At 45.9% G+C, this 21,077-nt stretch overlaps 1 protein-coding gene across 2 annotated transcripts in view; it reads right to left on the reverse strand.

Annotated features, from left to right (window-relative positions):
• Positions 1-15,864, reverse strand: part of ZHX1 (zinc fingers and homeoboxes 1) — a 37,294-nt gene extending 21,430 nt beyond the window's left edge. The window contains exons 1-2 of one of the 2 annotated variants that reach the window (XM_075352892.1): positions 15,611-15,864; positions 3,076-5,899 (exon numbers count right to left, since the gene is read on the reverse strand). In XM_075352892.1, the coding sequence (XP_075209007.1) occupies positions 3,079-5,703 (2,625 nt within the window). In that variant the 5' untranslated portion in view covers positions 5,704-5,899; positions 15,611-15,864 and the 3' untranslated portion in view covers positions 3,076-3,078. Of the gene's footprint in view, positions 1-3,075; positions 5,900-15,362; positions 15,530-15,610 lie in introns of those variants that run through there. The other variant, XM_075352893.1, reaches the window with a different exon arrangement.
• Positions 15,865-21,077: the final 5,213 nt, after the last annotated feature.

Genomic DNA, 21,077 nt, shown 5'->3' on the forward strand with positions numbered 1-21,077 from the left:
ACACTGTACAATCATGATAAAGGCAGATGAGCAATTGTCTTGGTACATAAGTGGCAGCATACGGGAAATGTAATTAAATACTAGAGATGGTAATTAATGGGTACTATCTAACAAATAAATGTGCAAAGTGTAGCCTGTAATACATAGTAGGTTACATTTCAGTTTATCTCAGTGTAATATGCACCCCCTTACATACAGACCAAGTAGTAAAAATGAATGGATTGATAAAAAAAAAAAAATCATGTATGGCTAAGATTGCAATATCTATAAATAGACACTAGAGGGCAGCAAGTTGTTAAAAAGATAAAAAAAAAAAAGTTCATAAATATTAATGCAGAAAGTAGCTCAAAGCTAACATACTACATATATGTAAACATTATGAATTTCATAAAGGTATACAGTATAATGCGTGAAAATGAATACTCAAATGCAAAAAATTCTCTCCTGTGGGATGGTGCCAGCTTACTCATTGGATCCTGATTTCTAATTAAATTTACCACTACTGAGATAAATCCCCTGACGAAGACGAGGCAAAACGTGCAATTGGGGTTGCCACCATCCCAGATGCGAAAAACTTTTGCAATGTTCAATCATTATTACTTTGGTACTTTTTACTTTCAGCTATAGTTGCTGCATTTTTCGGTTTATAAGATGCACCCTGGGAGCAGGCGGCATTGGTGGTCACAGGAGGCATGCCTCCTCCCTGATGAAGATTCAATATATTTAATATCGAAACGTACGTAGGTCTTCCAGAGGCTGTAGATACTGGCGGACCTTTCCCCCTCACTTGGTTGGACTGGTAATGGGTTTTCTCGGCACTTTTTTCATGTGTGCAGGCTCTGATTGGGGCTCAATATTCATTTACGGCTGCAAATATACATTGTAGTGTGCTTTTCCGGCAACATGACCAGGGAGTGTTCTGGCAGCATACCAATTGGTATTTACATAGTGCCTTTGCACAAATAATTTTGTTATATCCGCATTTCCTATACAGATGCACTCCGGGGTCAGGTGTTAAATATGGAACACTATAGTTATCCTGCCTGTTAAAGTACCATCACTGTTTTCTTTGTGGCCTGTCTAAATACTACTTAGGTGTTATTGTTGCACCATTGAATACGTGCTGTCCATTTACTTTATGTATTGACAATCTAATTTCTGTACCATGCCCTAATGTAGGGGATAACCGCCATTCATGTTTTTAATGTTTTTAAAAGACTGTTTGGATTCCCCCCACCTGTGTTTAATAAAATTTGTTACCCCTTGCACTTGGGTGGTGAGCTGGAGCTGCGGGCCAAGGGCACAGTTCTAAGGTTGTGCCATCCTGAAAATGTCAGTTGTGCGATCTTCAAGATAACAGCGCCCGGAGACGGCGCGTGCACAGGCAGAGCTCTCGGCTCAAGATCTCATCTGCGCACACGCCGCTTCCGGCCCACTGATCTCCCAGCAGCTGACCTAAGGAAAACGGTGCCCGGAGGTGGCGAATGCGCAGATGAGCTCTTAAGCTGAGAGCCCCATCTGCGCACACGCCGACTTCGGGCGCCATTATTTTGAAGTCCGCACCGCCCGCAGCCCCAGTACAGCGCCCATTGGCCTGCAAGCCCAGCACATCGCCTGCAGTTCCAGCACAGCGCCTGCGGCATTGCTCCTGCGACCCTTCTCAACCATCCCAGGTAAGCAACATTCGGATCATAAAACGCCCCCTCATTTTCCTCCCAAACATTTGGGAGGTACAGTGCGTCTTATAATCCAAAAAATATTGGATGGGTATACATTACCCATTTTCTTTGGGAAAATGACACATTGCATTTTTTTTTGCAGTGTATCTACCAGATGGTGAAGATTATAGTACGAGAAAGGCAGCGCTCACATCAGCGATATTTTTTGCCGCAAAACCGGATCCGTTACAAATGCGTTTCAGTTCAATTTATTTCCAATGGAATCGCGGCAAAATGCGTTCACATATGGTTGTGTATGACGCACGCAACCACATGTGACAGCATCTTGACGCAATTCCATTGGAAATTAATTGAACCGATACAAATTAGTAACGGATCCGGTTTTGCGGCAAAATACCCTAACAAGTATTACAGGTTGCTATACCATGATGAACGTTACTTTACATAGTACACATTAAATACCATCTCTTTAATTCCATACCCCCTTGCCCTGCATACAGATATTGCTACAAGAACATTTACACAAAGAACCTAATCCACAGACTGTAAAAAGACTTTCGACTAACATCCACACTAATTCGAACCTCCCACTCCCGGATCCAAGACTTCTCACGAGCTGCACCAATCCTCTGGTACGCTCTACCCCAAGAAGTTAGGACGAATCACAACTTACTCAGCTTCAGAGGCACCCTAAAAACGCATCTTTTTAGGGCGGCCTATCACACTCCCTAATCAAATTCAATTCACATAGTCCCTCTACAACTTCTCACAACATTACCCCACGTCAAACTCCATGGCACCCAAATGCATCTCAAGGTTCTGGCCAACTGGTCCAGGAATCCATTATCTATCCCCCATTTCCTTGAGATGGCTGGATTGTCATTGTAAATAAGCACTTGTACCTTGCGCCCCCCCCAATATCTCATTGTAGATTGTAAGCTCTCATGAGCAGGGTTGTCTTTTTTCCCTCTAAATATTGTATTTTCTATAACTGTTACTTGTTTGTATATGATCCTCCTGAATTGTAAAGCGCTGCGGAATATGTTGGCGCTATAGAAATAAAGATTAGTATTATTATTATAACGGTGGCTCAGTGGTTAGCACTGCAGCCTTGTGGTGGCTCAGTGCTTGCAGTGCTGGGGTCCTGGGTTCAAATCCCACCAAGGACACCATCTGCAAGGAGTCTCTATGTTCTCCCCGTGTTTGTGTGGGTTTCCTCCGGGTTCTCCGGTTTCCTCCCACACTCCAAAGACATACAGACAGGGACTCTAGATTGTGAGCCCCAATGGGGACAGTGTTTCCAATGTATGTAAAGCGCTGTGGAATTAATAGCGCTATATAAATGAATAAAATTATTATTATTATTATATTATAGGATTAAACCAACTTTACTTACATGTCAGTCTTCCATTTTTGAAAGTTTCCGTTTAACATGTCTGGGTGGTTCCCATGTATCGCTATCATCAGTGTCAATTTCTTCTTCATCGTCCTGATCATCCAAAAAATCCTCCTCATCCTCAATTTCGAATGGATCCAGCCCGGCGTCCTCTCTCTGCAGGCGATCTGAAAACCATTCCCTCACCTGCTCATAACCCATGTGAGATTTTGCCACCAGTTCGTCCAAGTCTTCCTCGTTGAGATATTTGTGCATTAAGTAGTAGTCTTTAAGTAATGCTTTTCCCGTCTTGTGTTTAACTGGAGCTGGTGCACTTTCCCAGGTATTTGATTTTCGGGATCCTTTTGGACGACCTCTGGGTCTGCCTCTTCCTCTACCCCGGGGTCGGCCTCGTCCTCTCTTCCGTACAAAGCCTTGCCCGTTGACAGCATTAGGGGAGAGATTGCCGTTCACTTGATATTGGTAATACCACTTCAAATTATTGTTTTTAGCAGAGTACCTGGAGTCTCCAAACCACCCGACTATATCACTTTTTGAAAGACCAGTCTCCTCCGTCAGTTTCGCGTAATCGTCCCCGTTGGGCCACTGGTTGCGAACAAAGAAGTTTTTAAGGATGTTTAGTTGCTGAGGGGACTTCTTCACAAGTTTACTAGCAAGAGCAGCCCCGGCTTTCACATAAGCATTCTCAGAATCCATCTCTTCCTTAATATTTTCTTCCTCGATAAAAACTCTGGGCTCATCCTTTATGCTAGTCATTCGCCTTTTCTCAGCAAACCAAGCATCAATTTCTCGTCTCGTTAGTTTGCTAAGAACCCTTAACTTGTTTAACTCTTCATCTGTCGGTACGTTGTTTCGGTGATAGCTTTCCTCCAGAATTTGTAACTGTTCCACGGTCTTCTCTTTGAATCTTTGCGGGGTAAAATCCGGGAAAGCGTTCCAGTTTTGCCTACGATGCGGTGTCACCACAGGAGGAGTGGGGGATTCGGTCATTTCATCGCTAGAATCAATAATTATAGTTCCGCCATCGCTCGGGAAATGGATGCCGTGGCTCCCCTTGGCATTTCTTTGGTTGTACCTAGTGTCGCTAAACCATTTCTTGATTTCACCTTTTGTCAATCCAGTGAACCTTATTAGCCGGTCAATTTCATAATTACTTGGAAATGGGTTCTTTAGATAGCTAATTTTGAGGGCGGTCAGCTGTTCTTTTGTTTTCTTTGAGCGCATCCCAAATATGTCTGTTATCATGGTGGGCTCCTGCTTGGGAAGCTGGGCGCTGGGAATAGCGGCCACTCTCTTTGCTTCCGTCAACACTTGGGTTTGGGGAAGTTGGCTCGCCTGGAATTGGGCGGTCGTTGGGACACCGGCCACGGTCAGCGCTATTGGTGTTGTCACCGGTATTGTGTTCGTTCCACCAACTTGAGCAAGTACAAGGCTTGGCTGGCCAACTATTTGGCACGTCTGTAAAATAGAAGGCAGTCCATTGGCAGCTGAAGAAATATGGGCTGGGAAAACCGTAATTGTTTGTGGGACCGTGTGTACTGTGCCATTAAATTGCTTTCTTCGAGCATCCTCTACCTCTTCGGGTGTCCAGCTAACGCCATGCTTTAGTCGTTGTGCAGAAAACCAGATTTTAATTTGTTCCTCTGTGCATTTGGATTGTGACGCGAGAAGGGTGATCTCGGAAACTGTTGGGTATGGAAACTTGTTGTAGTTACTCAGCAGAAGAGGGTTGCTATCTAATGCGGCATTGTAAGTAGGAATGCTATTGATAGGGATTAAGACTTTGGAAAGGATGTTTTGTTGCGCCTGTAAAGTGGTGATCACTTGGGCCACCCCAGGTTGCAGAACATTAGCCGGAGTGATAACAGTACTTGGTAATTCTTGAGGACTTGTTATGACGGTTGCACTTTTTTTCGCAGGCTCAGGAGCCACCGTAGTTGGCTTTGAATCTCTACTTTCTTGTGATTTTACTTTTGGCTCAGTCTCCTTTATTGAGTCGTTTTCTTCAGTGCCGTCTTCGGATGCATTTTGCTGTACGCTGATTCGTTTCTTTTCTGATTTGTCCTTCATAATTTTCATTATCGGGGTCTTACTGATGGATATTGCGGAGTTTGACTCGGATTGATCTTGGTTTTCTTCTTGCACAAAGCTTCCGTCGAATGTTAAATCGTTGACCGTTTGTTCAAATATTGATTGATTGTTGCGCTTGACCATAGTCAACTTAAAGTTATCCTCTCCGGGATGATACTTCGTGTTGTGCTCGGAAAGTGAATCATACCGTTTGGTGAGAAAATTACACTCCACACAAAAATAGGAAGAATTTAGTACAACGTTGGGATGCTCGGAGTCCACATGAAAGGTAAACATATTTAGGTCAGTTGTCTGAAATGAACAGTATTTACATTCGTAACCGCCTTCTACAACTTTACTTTGCTGATTGTCGGAATCGTGATCTAGGGCATCTTCCTCACTTGATACGCTCTCTGGCACTGTGCTCTCTGGTACGGGTGGCTCTGCTGGAGCGGGCTGAGGTGGGCATTCCTCCCCGTCAGAGGCGACTCCTAGATCGGTATCATGTTCACTTGTGAGCACCATGCAAGGAGTTTTTGTTTTTCGTTTACTTGCCATAATCGCTTGAGAACTTGTTATAAAAACTTAGAAAATAAAAAAAAAAAAAAAAAAAAGTCAAGTGTAAATCCAGCGAGACACCAGGTGGTAATGTCTTCTGATGTTCCAAACAGACTCCTAAAAAAAGGTTACACCTCTTGAGGATATGATGCAATGCTGTAGTGCCGTAGTTTCAAGTTAGGTTCATGATGAATGTCTAAAAGAAAAAGAAAAAAAAAAATAGGATAAGAAGCTATTAAAAACATGACAGATAATACACTGTGTGCAGAATTATTAGGCAAATGAGTTTTTTGATCACATGATACTTTTTATACATGTTGTCCTACTCCAAGCTGTATAGGCTGAGAGCCAACTACCAATTAAGTAAATCCGGTGATGTGCATCTCTGTAATGAGGAGGGGTGCGGTGTAATGACATCAACACCCTATATAAGGTGTGCTTAATTATTAGGCAACTTCCTTTCCTTTGGCAAAATGGGTCAGAAGAGAGATTTGACGGGCACTGAAAAGTCCAAAATTGTGAGATGTCTTGCAGAGGGATGCAGCAGTCTTGAAACTGCTTCAAAAGTTTGGCGTGATCCCCGAACAATCAAACGTTTCATGGCATATAGCCAACAGGGTCGCGAGAAGCGTGTTGGGCAAAAAAGGCGCAAAATAACTGCCCATGAATTGAGGAAAATCAAGCGTGAAGCTGCCAAGATGCCATTTGCCACCAGTTTGGCCATATTTCAGAGCTGCAACGTGACTGGAGTATCAAAAAGCACAAGGTGTGCCATACTCAGGGACATGGCCAAGGTAAGGAAGGCTGAAAACCACCACCTCTGACCAAGAAACATAAGATCAAACGTCAAGACTGGGCCAAGAAATATCTTAAGACTGATTTTTCAAAGGTTTTATGGACTGATGAAATGAGAGTGACTCTTGATGGGCCAGAGACTGGATCAGTAAAGGGCAGAGAGCTCCACTCCGACTCAGACGCCAGCAAGGTGGAGGTGGGTACTGGTATGGGCTGGGATCATCAAAGATAAACTTGTGGGACCTTTTCGGGTTGAGGATGTAGTGAAGCTCAACTCCCAGACCTACTGCCAGTTTCTGGAAGACAACTTCTTCTAGCAGTGGTACAGGAAGAAGTCGGTATCGTTCAAGAATAACATGATTTTCATGCAGGACAATGCTCCATCACATGCATCCAACTACTCCACAGCGTGGCTGGCCAGTAAATGTCTAAAAGATGAAAAAATAATGACATGGCCCCCTTGTTCACCTGATCTGAACCCTATAGAGAACCTGTGGTCCTTCATAAAATGTAAGATCTACAGGGAGGGAAAACAGTACACCTCTGGGAGCAGTGTCTGGAGGCTGTGATGGCTGCTGCACGCAATGTTGATCGGAAACAGATCACACAACTGACAGAATCTATGGATGGTCGGCTGTTGAGTGTCATCAGAAAGAAAGAGGGCTATATTGGTCACTCATTTTTTGGGGGTTTTGTTTTTGCATGTCAGAAATGTTTATTTCTACATTTTGTGCAGTTATATTGGTTTACCTGGTGAAAATAAAACAAGTGAGATGGGAATATATTTGGTTTTTATTAAGTTGCCTAATAATTCTGCACAGTAATAGTCACCTGCACAAACAGATATCCTCCTAAGATAGCCAAATCTAAAAAAAAAAAACCACTCCAACTGCCAAAAATATTAAGCTTTGATATTCTTTTGGGTTGATTGAGAACATAGTTGTTGATCAATAATAAAAAAAAAATCCTCTAAAATACAACTTGCCTAATAATTCTGCACACGGTGTACTTTAAAGTACCATTGCAAGAAAGGGTTTACACAAAGTAAAATCATATTATCAAAAATGAACAAGTATGAACAATGGGTGAGGACATAAGATTCATAGGAGAATGACCTCTACCATGAATTTCTAATTTAAGTGTGTCTAGCGCTGAAGCCCCTTCATTCTTTTTCCATAGACAAGTCTTGCGAATACTTTTGCTGCTAGTATTTAAAGGGGGTTGTCCTTTTAGAAAACGTTTTCCTGATATGTACAGCTCATTGTGAAAAACAAACTGAGCTCTGTGCTTTTCTCACCCTCCTGGGGTCCAGCGTAGTCTCTTCACCGTCGCCTTGGCCTCCGAGATCAGCGACTTCACTGCAGCCAATCATTGAGTTCAGCGGTTCATGTCGTCTGCATGGGCATCGGCGGTGTTAGACCCTCTGAGGATAATTTAAGGGACTCTGTCACCAGATTTTTACTTCCCCATCTGAGAGCAGCATAATGTAGAGACAGAGACCCTGATTCCAGCAAAAAAAGACCTAGGTCCATCTAGTTCAAACTTCCTCCACCAATTATATATTTTGTCACAAAATCATTTATACCCGACAATGTTGTGTGTACTGAGGAAATCATCCAGCCCTGATATAAAAGATGTTATAGTATCTGCCATTACTACCTCTTGTGGTCGGCATTCCACAGTCTGACTGCTCTAACTGTAAAGAACCCTTTCCTATTTAGCTGCTGGAATCTCCTTTCTTCCACTAGCAGTGAGTAACCTCTGGCCCTTAGCAGGAATAAGTCATGTGCCATTCTTTTGTATTGACCACACATGTATTTAGCAGTTATACAGAGCTCATGTATATGCTGGACAACCTAGTAGCACACCAAGTAGTCCTGTAATGATAATCTACTGCTGATTAAGCCAAGATTTTATCAAAACTACACTAAGCAGCCCAGTAAGTGACACATCTCTGGAATCAGGGTCTCTGCCCCTACATTATGTTGCTCTCAGATTAGGTGGCAAAAACATGGTGACAAATTCCCTTTAAACTGTTAAAGTGTATTTAGAAAAGGTAATTGAAAGGGTCACCAAAAAGAATCTGTCACCAAGGTTTTGGGATGTAATCTGCGGACAACACCATAAAGGGGCAGAGACCCAGATTCCTGCAATGTGTCATTTACTGATTGCTTGCTGCCATTTTGACACAATCACAGCTTTCTTTGGTGCTGATCTAGCAGAGTTCAGAATGCTGGGATGTGTACAATCCCACCCATACCACTGATTGGCAGCAGAGTATACTGTTTGTTGACAAAGTTGCTAATAAAGCAGGAGGACCACTTGAAAGGAGACACCTAGTCTTGTAGTAATAATCTCCTGCTGATATACCACCAATTTTATTGAAGCAACAACCCACAGCCCAGTAAGTGACACATCGCTAAAATCAGGCTCTCAGCCCCTACATCATTTTTCTCTCAGATTACATGGCAAAAATGTTCTGATAGACTATCCTAACACATACAGATAGATGCCTGTACATATTAAAAAGAATCTGTTGTAGGCATACCTTCAAATATGATCTTTGAACACCGGTTTCGCTGTTTGCTAATGAGCGGTTCGATACCTTTAAATTGATGTTCGACAAAAGGAGACATCCCCTGCATTATACCAAGCCATGAGGTTGGGTTGGTCTGCTCACAGCAGGAATTGAGGTTGGTCTATAAATGTCCATCCGACCACCCAAAGCTTATTAGCGAGAGCGATGTTAAAAAAATCATTACAGGCTACGTTGGATTTAAGGAAGAATTGTCGGAATGTATCATGGGAAGAATATAGTAAACCAAATTCCAGACACTTGTCGTGTACAAAAAAATATAATGTGCTGAAATGCAAAAGACTAAGGGGTACTTTACACCAGGGCTGTGGAGTCGGAGTCGGAGTCGTGGAGTCGGAGTCGGAGCTCATTTTGGTGGAGTCGGAGTCGGAGTCGGTATAAAATGCACCGACTCCGACTCCTAAAATATATAATAAATTGGGGACAGTAGTGCAATGCAGAATGTGCTGAATATTTTACTAAATAATAACATTTAGTATAATGCTTATATTTAAGTGAAACATTTATTGTAGTACAATGTGAACATCAGACATTTAATTGTTTTTATGATACAATAATCAAGATATTTGGATAGAACATAAAATATTTATTGGAATACAACTTTAGAACACAAAAAACTAATAAATTGTAAATATGTAATATATATATATATATATATATATATATACACACAGTGTATATACACACACAAGATATATATGTAATCTACTGTATATTACATAGTGTATTACATATTTACAATTTATTACAGTTTTTTGTGTTCTAAAGTTGTATTCCAATAAATATATTTTATGTTCTATCCAAATATCTTGATTATTGTATCATAAAAATTATTAAATGTCTGATGTTCACATACACATATTCATGTACTACAATAAATTTTTCACCTAACTATAAGCAATAGGAGTCGGAGTCGGAGCCGGAGTCGGAGTCGGAGCCGGAGTCGGAGTCGGTGCAAGAGAATTTGAGGAGTCGGAGTCGGAGTCGGAGTCGAAGGTTTGGCTTACCGACTCCACAGCCCTGCTTTACACGCTGCGATATCAGCACCGATATCGCTAGCGAACGTACCTGCCCCCGTCTGTTGTGCGTCACAGGCAAATCCTGCCTAGCGACGTCGCTGTGACCGGCGAACCGCCTCCTTTCTAACGTGGCGGTTCGTGCGGCGTCACAGCGACGTCACACGGCAGGCGCCCAATAGCAGAGGAGGGGTGGAGATGAGCGGCTGGAACATCCCGCCCACCTCCTTCCTTCCTCATTGCCGGTGGACGGAGGTAAGGAGATGTTCGTCGTTCCTGCGGTGTCACACGCAGCGATGTGTGATGCTGCAGGAACGAGGAACAACATCACTACTTACCAGACAATATTTGGTGTTTGGACGACCTCTCCAACACCAACGATTTTTACCACTTTTGCGATCGCTGTAGGTCGCTCGTACGTGTCACACGCTGCGATGATGCTGGATGTGTGTCACAAACACCGTGACCCCGAAGATAAATCGTTAGCAATGTTGCAGCGTGTAAAGTACCCCTAAAGGCCGCTTTACACGTTGGGGTCACGGAATTCGTGACGCACATCCGGCCTCGTTAGCGACGTTGTGTGTGAAACGTACGAGCGACCGCTAACGAGGATATATACTCACCTTATCGTTGTTCGTTGACACGCTCCTCCATTCCCAAATATCGTTGCTGTTGCAGGACGCAGGTTGTTCGTCGTTAATGCGGCAGCACACATCGCTACGTGTGACACCGCATGAATGAGGAACATCACCTTACCTGCGGCTGCCGGCAATGAGGAAGGAGGTGGGCGGGATGTTCGTCCCGCTCTTCTCCGCCCCTCCACTTCGATTGGGCGGCCGCTTAAGTGACGTCGCTGTGACGCTGAACAAACTGTACCCTTAGAAAGGAGGCGGCTCGCCAGTAACAGCAACGTCGCTAGGCAGGCAAGTAGTGTGACGGGTCCGAGCGATGTTGTGCGCCACGGGCAGTGATTTGCCTATGACGCACAAGCGACGGGGGCGGGTACGCACGCTAGCGATCTCGCTAGCAAGATTGCAGCGTGTAAAGCGGCCTTTAGTCCTTCTTTCCATTAACAATCAGTTGAGAGCCACCATCCCTTTCATTGATGGGCCAATGCCACCAAAATCAATGCTTTCAGCAGATGATAATTGGCGGTGTATGAGCAGCTAAATGTGTATGGTCGCCATTAGATAAATTTGTCATCAGACAACAGGTAAAAGCTAATTTTCTTTGAGGCAGATGAATAATCTACTAATATCATACAGATAATTGCCATTATATCCCGTCTGTCTGTTGCGACTGCACATCATTTACAATTACTTCTCACCAATCTTTCCATATACACAAAAACTAAGACCCTCGCCTAGTCGTAGACTACATCATCTCACACAAAACGAAGGCCTACGTCTGCCACATGTACTAAGTAAAATTACAAAGGGAGCCAAAAAAATATCAAGACACCGCCATCTGGTGAACAGACTCAAGAAAACTATCCCGAGGTGTAGCAGCATTACTACTGTATATTAATAGGCTAATCAGTGACCAACCAAAAAGAAATTGCAGAACAAAGAAATAAAACAAAACAATACAACAGAACCTGGAGCGTACAGGAATCACTGATTTATGTGCACTTATTTGAAGAAGTGAAACATTTCAATCCAAGAGGTTGTGAAGCAGCTGGTGTATATTACATGGTGAAGACACTGACCCAGCTGCTGAGGATGTGAGAGGAGGAAGGGGAGCGTGAGGTCAATCAGTAAAACCTCTTTATTACGAAGCTTCCGATTCATCTTGTCAAAAAAGTTCTGCAGAAGCGGAGGTGTGTTTAAATGTACGTCGCTGTATATTGTCCATGTGCAACAGAATTTTTTTTTTTCTTTTTAAAAGAAGGGTAGCAGGTGGGAGTAACCATCAACTCGCAGGACTCTGGTCCATTGATCAGTTCAGTAATTGTGCCTGCTGCCCCGCAAAACAGACGGGCCCAGAGCCCCGAAAAACAGACGGGCCCAGAGCCCCGAAAAACAGACGGGCCCAGAGCCCCGAAAAACAGACGGGCCCAGAGCCCCGAAAAACAGACGGGCCCAGAGCCCCGAAAAACAGACGGGCCCAGAGCCCCGAAAAACAGACGGGCCCAGAGCCCCGAAAAACAGACGGGCCCAGAGCCCCGAAAAACAGACGGGCCCAGAGCCCCGAAAAACAGACGGGCCCAGAGCCCCGAAAAACAGACGGGCCCAGAGCCCCGAAAAACAGACGGGCCCAGAGCCCCGAAAAACAGACGGGCCCAGAGCCCCGAAAAACAGACGGGCCCAGAGCCCCGAAAAACAGACGGGCCCAGAGCCCCGAAAAACAGACGGGCCCAGAGCCCCGAAAAACAGACGGGCCCAGAGCCCCGAAAAACAGACGGGCCCAGAGCCCCGAAAAACAGACGGGCCCAGAGCCCCGAAAAACAGACGGGCCCAGAGCCCCGAAAAACAGACCGGACCCAGAGCCCCGAAAAACAGACCGGACCCAGAGCCCCGAAAAACAGACCGGACCCAGAGCCCCGAAAAACAGACCGGACCCAGAGCCCCGAAAAACAGACCGGACCCAGAGCCCCGAAAAACAGACCGGACCCAGAGCCCCGAAAAACAGACCGGACCCAGAGCCCCGCAAAACAGACCGGACCACAGTCCCGCAAACAGACGGACCACAGTCCCGCAAACAGACGGACCACAGTCCCGCAAACAGACGGACCACAGTCCCGCAAACAGACGGACCACAGTCCCGCAAACAGACGGACCACAGTCCCGCAAACAGACGGACCACAGTCCCGCAAACAGACGGACCACAGTCCCGCAAACAGACGGACCACAGTCCCGCAAACAGACGGACCACAGTCCCGCAAACAGACGGACCACAGTCCCGCAAACAGACGGACCACAGTCCCGCAAACAGACGGACCACAGTCCCGCAAACAGACGGACCACAGTCCCGCAAACAGACGGACCACAGTCCCGCAAACAGACGGACCACAGTCCCGCAAACAGACGGACCACAGTCCCGCAAACAGACGGACCACAGTCCCGCAAACAGACGGACCACAGTCCCGCAAACAGACGGACCACAGTCCCGCAAACAGACGGACCACAGTCCCGCAAACAGACGGACCACAGTCCCGCAAACAGACGGACCACAGTCCCGCAAACAGACGGACCACAGTCCCGCAAACAGACGGACCACAGTCCCGCAAACAGACGGACCACAGTCCCGCAAACAGACGGACCACAGTCCCGCAAACAGACGGACCACAGTCCCGCAAACAGACGGACCACAGTCCCGCAAACAGACGGACCACAGTCCCGCAAACAGACGGACCACAGTCCCGCAAACAGACGGACCACAGTCCCGCAAACAGACGGACCACAGTCCCGCAAACAGACGGACCACAGTCCCGCAAACAGACGGACCACAGTCCCGCAAACAGACGGACCACAGTCCCGCAAACAGACGGACCACAGTCCCGCAAACAGACGGACCACAGTCCCGCAAACAGACGGACCACAGTCCCGCAAACAGACGGACCACAGTCCCGCAAAACAGACGGACCACAGTCCCGCAAACAGACGGACCACAGTCCCGCAAACCGATGTTCATATAGGAGCCTTTATACCGGTAGTTCTGATCCTAAGACCCCGGTAGATACACAATTGCGTTCAGGTAGCTCCAGTAGTTCCAGCTACCAATTTACCCCACATGGCCATATACTTTATGTACTATATTAACAGCAAGAGCTGATCTTACACAATAGTCCTCAGATCTAATGGGCAGAGATCACCCCTGTATTATTGCCACCATGAAAAAGTACCCTACAAAATGTGGACCCCGCGGGTGATGAGCTGAGCCCACTTACAGGGAAAATGTAGCAACTAGCCGTCCTAACTACAGGTTGGCTCAAAACCATAAAAATGGCGGTCATTTGTATAACATAACTGGGTGCATAAAGTGTTGGCACCCTTGAAATTCTTCCAGAAAATGAAAGGGAACCACTCACCAGGATTTTCGTATATAACCTAAAGCCAGTGTATACTGGCACTATCAGGCTGATTCTCTACATACCTGTAGTGCCCAGCTCGGATGTTTAGGTTTTGAAATCCAAAAAAGTAAAGTTTATAAAATGAGCAGCTTGTTGAGTGACAGTTGCAATGGAGCAGATAATATATTCATGATTATCCCCTCCCCGTTAGAATTAGCATAATTATACAATCGATTCACTTTGTCTGTTGAAGGACCTGTGTGAGCTCATACCCATGCCATGTACGGTGTCTCCCTCCCCCACCGTTATTACGCGTCACGTACGGCGTCTCCCCTTCCCCCGATATTACGCATCATGTACGGTGTGTCCTCCCCCCGTTATTACACGTCACGTACGGCATCTCCCCCTTCCCCCGTTATTATGCATCACGTACGGCGTCTCCCCTTCCCCCGTTATTACACATCACGTACGGTGCCCCCCCATTATTACGCGTCACGTACGGTGTCTCCCCCCCCCGTTATTACGCGTCACGTACGGCGTCTCCCCTTCCCTCGTTATTACGCGTCACGTACGGCGTCTCCCCTTCCCTTGTTATTACGCGTCACGTACGGTGTCTCCCCCCCCCGTTATTACGCGTCACGTACGGTGTCTCCCCCCCGTTATTACGCGTCACGTACGGTGTCTCCCCCCCCGTTATTACGCATCACGTACGGTGTGTCCCCCCCCGTTATTACGCATCACGTACGGCGTCTCCCCTTCCCTCGTTATTACGCCTCCCGTACCGCGTCTTCCCTTCCCTCGTTATTACGCGTCACGTATGGCATCTCCCCCGTTTTTACGCGTCACGCACGGCGTCTCCCCCCTGTTATTACGCGTCACGCACGGTGTCTCCCCTTCTCCCGTTATTACGCGTCACATACGGCGTCTCTTCTCAATTATTAATTACACGTCACGCACGGCGTCTCCCCCCGTTATCGCACGTCATATACGCCGTCCCCCCCGTTATCGCATGTCATATAAGCCGCTACCCCCCGTTATTACACGTCATATACGGTGTTTCCCCTCCGTCGGCGTCTCCTCCGCTATTACGTGTCATATATGGCGTCCCCCATTACACGTCATATACGCCATCCCCCCCTCGTTACTCCACGTCATATACAGCATCACCCCATTATTGCACGTCATATACGGCATCACCCCATTATTATATGTCCTCTATGGCACCCCCCTCCATTATTACATGCAGCACACGGCTCCTCTCGGGATATGACGGGCTCCTTCCTCTCTGTACACAGCACAGATACAGACGGACATGTCCGTGAACAGGAGCCGCGGGCACAGGCTCCTCTCATTGTGCGCAGTGTAATGGAGGCCCGGGCCTGTCCCCGGTCACCGCGGCCTCACACATCACACAGGCCGCAGGATCCAGGCCCGGGGGAGGGAGGAGGTGACAGGGCCGCCGTCCTCAGCGCTCATCCTCTCCATTACCTGCTCCCGCCGGCAGCTCAGCTCTCCTCCGCCGCCGCCTCCTCCTTCATGGCGGCCATCTTACACATGGCGACGACACAGGGGCGGCTTCTGCCACTACTGCTGAGGGGAGACTTCTCCGCAACAAAACCGGAGAATATTAGCTTATTCCTTATTTTCTATGTGCCAATAAATTAATAGCGGATAAGAAAAAAAATATATTTTTTTTCCGGGAATGTCGGTGGCTGCGAGGGTCGGAATTTTTTTGGCGGTAATTGTAGGCGGGGAGAAAAAATGGATTCTGTGGTAAATGGCTGTAACGTGAGCTCTCCGCCCACCGTGTCTTATACACGGCCAAACGTGAGGGAAAAAAATCACAGAAAGCACGGGAATCGCTTCTCCATATGCTAATTTTAGTCAAAAATATAAAGTAAAGTATAATTAATCATTAAATTAGGAGACAAAAATGGGGATGAAAGTGTTGGGTATGCAAATGAGGTGAGAAGAGAGGAAACTAGGGCTAGAAACTTGTGAGATTTGGGCTGGAAATGATTTAACCAGCAGGACATCCCCTCAAGAAAAGGATATTTGTCACCAAAAAGCACCAGTACTTTATCCATGGAAGCCATAACAGATGGTGGCGACCAACTGACCCCTGTGATTTACCATTTTTGTTCCGTTAATGGGAAAAATGGCGCTAAGGCTACTTTCACACATCCGGTTTGAGCAGTGCGGCTCAATCCGGCTGTGAAACCTACGCAACGGATGCGGCGAAAACACCGCATCCTTTGCATAAGTTTTTACATGCGGCCGGTCCGTTTTTTTCCGGTTGCGGCACGCTACTGAGCATGCGCAGTGGAAGAAACCGCATGCGGCGGCCGGATGCGGTTTTTTCAGCATCGCGCCGCATCCGGCGTCCATAGGCATGCATTGAAAAATGCGCCGCAGCGGCCGGATGCGGCGCGATGCGTTTTTTTTGCCGGAGCAAAAAACGTTGCAGGCAACGTTCCATCCGGCCGCCGCATCGGCTAAATCTGCCGCATGCGGCAAAAACCGGACCGAACGCAAGCCCCTGCGGCACAATACGGCACTAATGTAAGTCTATGCAAAAAAAAAACGCAACCGGCGGCAAAAAAAATGGTTGCTTTTTTTCTGCAGAGCGCTGTATTGTGCCGCAGAGCAAAAACCGGATGTGTGAAAGTAGCCTAATCCTGTCAGAAATGTTGAAATTTGCACTTGGGAAGTTTTTAAGCCTTCAAACATGGGTTATCGCATAAATATGAGGCATTTGAGGTTTAAAAACGACAAATTTCAAGAATGGGGGGGGTCTCTACGCCCTCATGTCAACACACGCTCATACGTATGTCACCAGATCCATGATTCATGGGAATCAGGCCACTTTCACACTGCGTTCCGATCTCTGGTCGATGGTCCCTTCTGGGCTTCTGTCCAAACCTTACACAAAACGGGTTTCGGACGTATGCGTCGACGGGGCAATTGACTATAATGGTGCTGACAGAGTCCCTGTGTGCTCTGTGGTGCACCATTTTCAGGAGTATATGCTTTCCGGAGGCGGACACCCAGACGTAGAAAATGGTGCACGACAGAGCACACGATGATTCTGCACCATTATAGTAAATGGCTCCGTCGGCGCATACTATAATAATAATGTTTTATAGCGCGAACATATTCCGCAGCGCTTTACAATTCAGAGGGGACATATACAGACAATATGAGATAATACAAAATAACAAAATTAAGATACCAGGAGGAGTGAGGGCCCTGCTCGTAAGCTACAGTCTATGAGGAAATAGGGGAGACACAAAAGGTGAATGGGGGGGAGAAAAGCTTGTCATATATGGTCCAGCCATCAATTTCATAGGGGATTCAAAACCAGCTGCGTGGACTGGTTGCCAGCCAGAATTTATACAGGTACAAAGTGCAAAAAAGTACATGGAGGGGAATGGACTCAGAAGATACAGGGGACAAGAATTGGAAGTAAATTTTATGAAGGGCAGAAAGGGACTAGATTAGATGAGGGAGGTGAGGTGATAGGCTAGTCTAAAGAAATGCGTTTTTAGGGTCCGATTAAAGGTGTGGATGTCGGGAATTAATCGTATTGTTCTTGGTAGTGTGTTCAAGAGCATAGGCGCAGCTCGTGAGAAATCTTGAAGACGGGAGTGGGAGGTTCGAATTGTTGAGGATGTCAGTCTTAGGCGGGCTTTGCACACTACGACATCGCAGGTGCGATGTCGGTGGGGTCAAATTGAAAATGACGTACTTCCGGCATCACATGCGACATCGTAGTGTGTAAAGGTTCGATGATACGATTAACGAGCGCAAAAGCGTCGTAATCGTATCATCGGTGCAGCGTCGGTGTAATCCATAATTACGCTGACGTGACGGTGCGATGTTGTTCCTCGCTACTGCGGCAGCACACATCGCTGTGTGTGAAGTCGCAGGAGCGAGGAACATCTCCTACCTGCGTCACCGCGGCTTCCGTAGAATATGCGGAAGGAAGGAGGTGGGCGGGATGTTTACATCCCGCTCATCTCCGCCCCTCCGCTCCTATTGGCCGCCTGCCGTGTGACGCCGCACTACCCGCCTCCTTAATAAGGAGGCGGGTCGCCGGCCAGAGCGACGTCGCAGGGCGGGTGAGTCCATGTGAAGCTGCCGTAGCGATAATGTTCGCTACGGCAGCTATCAAAAGGATATCGCAACGGGGGCGGGGACTATCGCGCTCGGCATCGCAGCATCGGCTTGCGATGTCGCAGCGTGCAAAGTACCCCTTAGGTCATTAGCAGAGCGGAGGGCTTGGGTGGGGTGATAGAGATGAGGGAGGAGATGTAGGGTGGTGCGGAACTGTGGAGAGCTTTGTGAGTGAGAGTGATAAGTTTATATTGGATTCTGTAGCAGATAGGGAGCCAGTGCAATGACTGGCACAGAGCAGCAGAGGCATCAGTGAAGTGGTTGGAGAGGAAAATGATCCTGGCTGCTACATTCAGAATGGATTGGAGAGGAGAGAGTTTAGTAACAGGGAGCCCAATTAGTAAAGAATTACAATAATGCAGGCGAGAGTGAATGAGAGCGACAGTAAGGGCTAAGCCACACGGCGAGAAAATTGGTGCAAGTGGAGTGCGATAAAACATCGCACTCCACTATATATAAAATATATATATATATATGTATAAAATAAATTTATTAGGTAGTTCACAGGAACTAATGCAATGTGTAAGGAAAACATTTTTACTTTTTCTATAAAAAAAATGTTACTTTAGCCCAAAATTTTCCATTTTCATAAGGGTAACAAGAGAAATTGCACCATACAATTTATGGTGCAATTTCTCCTGAGTACAACATTATCTCATATGTGGTGGAAATCTACTGTTTGGGCGCAAGGCAGGGCTTGGAAGGGAAGGAGCGCCATTTGACTTTTTGAATGCAAAATTGTCTGGAATAGATATCGGACGCCATGTCGCGTTTGGAGACCCCCTTGATGTGCCTAACAGTGGAGCTTAACCACAAAATTGTTGCTTTAACTCCAATTTTTTCAAAATCACAAGGGTAACAGGAGATAATGGACCAAACAATTTGTTGTGCAATTTCTCTTGAGTACGCCAATACCCCATATGTGGTCAAAAACTAATTTTGAGGCACAGTGCAAAGTGAAGAAGGGAAGGAGCTCCATATTTAGGTTCAGATTTAGTTGGAATGGTTTGCGGGTGCCATAACCCATTGGCAGAGCCCCTGAGGTGCCAGAACAGCAGAAACATCACACAAATGACCCCATTTTAGAAACTGCACCCCTCAATGAATTCATGTGACTGTACAGTACTGTTTGGTTGCACCACAGGGCTCGGGAGGGAAGGAGCGCAATTTGATTTTTGGAGCACAGATTTTCCTAGAATAGTTTGTGGACTCCACTTGCAGAGCCCCTAAGTGCCAGAACAGAATAAAATCCCCTCACGTGACCAGATTTTGGAAATTACACCCTTCTGGGAATTAATCTATGGGTGTAGTGACAATTTTGGCTCTGGAAAACACCCACGGAGTCAATTGCAGTGAATGTTGCAAAATTAAAAATTGCAAATAAGCCCCTGTTGTACGGGCACATTGTGCACAGTTCGTACTTCTGGAAACCTGCACTCCATAAATTAACTGGACTCTCCTCACTGCAACAGTGCAAAACGTGGACATTAACTGTGGTTTAGGCACATTGTGGTGCTCAGAAGGGATGGGGGCATTTGGATTTTGGAGCGCAGAGTTTGCTGGATTTCTTTTTTGAGAAGGGGAGCCATAGTGTTTTTCAAGAGCCTTTGTGCAACCAGTAACGTGGAAGCCCCCTATATTTCCGTTAACAGATGCAGACCTGAGTGGGGACTTGTGTTTTTGTGGATTGCGTTGAATTCCATTTGGTGGCGATTTTGGTATAGAACATTTTGGATCAGTTCACATTATGTGCTTTATGCTGAGTACTTACATCGGGGTTTCCATCTACATCTCCAAAATACGTGATTCACGTGAAACCCCCAACGGATCCATTCACTAATGAGGCAGCAGAGTTACTCTGGACTCTGTTTGGTCTCTGTTCAGCGGTGTATGTCTTTTCACAGATGAACAAAACTGTTGATGACTGCACTTTTGTGCACAACCAAAAAGATGGACACCGCCGCTCTACAGGTCAGGCGGAAGTTCAAAGTGACTCCCTCTTCCTCATTACAGTTAATTTTTCATTGGAAATTTTATCTGAATCATGTTCTTCCGAGATTTCACGGTATCCCCGTGTAAGCGCTCAGCGTAGAGCGCAGGATAAATATGAGCCTCGCCATACTGCGATCTTCGGAAGACTGAATAAACAAATCAGCAGCATTTGAAGAATTTGCTTTATTTATTTGTTTTTTACGCAATATACCGAGCGGAATAAATGATTCACCGGCTTTATTCCTCAGGTGAGTATGATTACAGCGATACCAGATTTATATAATTTTTTTAGGTTTGGCTACTATCACGCTAAAAATGCTTTTTCACAAAATAAAGGTTTTTTTGCATCACTGAATAGCTATAGTTTTTTTTACTTTTCTGCCAACAAAGTCATGTGAGAGGTTGTTTTTTTACGGGATGAGTTGGAGTTTTTATTGGTACCATTTTGGGCCACATAGTATTTTTTATCACTTTTTAGTCCACTTTTTGTAAGGCAGAAACATAAAGAAACAGCAGTTCAGGATTTTTTTTTGTTTGTTTTTTATGCCTTTCAGCATTTTGTAAAAGTGATAAAACATCTTTATTCTTCGGGTCAGTATAATCACAGTAATACCACAATTATGTATTTTTTTATGTTTTGCCGCGTTTACACTATAAAAAATATTTTATAGGAAAAAAAAAATGTTTGCATTGCTATTTTCTGAGAGCTATAGCTTTTTTATTTTTTTTGCCGATGGAGCTATATAGTGGCTTTTGCGGGAGAAGATGATGTTTTCAGCAGTATCAA

Source organism: Anomaloglossus baeobatrachus, chromosome 6 (assembly GCF_048569485.1).
Source record: "Anomaloglossus baeobatrachus isolate aAnoBae1 chromosome 6, aAnoBae1.hap1, whole genome shotgun sequence".
NCBI lineage: Eukaryota > Metazoa > Chordata > Amphibia > Anura > Aromobatidae > Anomaloglossus > Anomaloglossus baeobatrachus.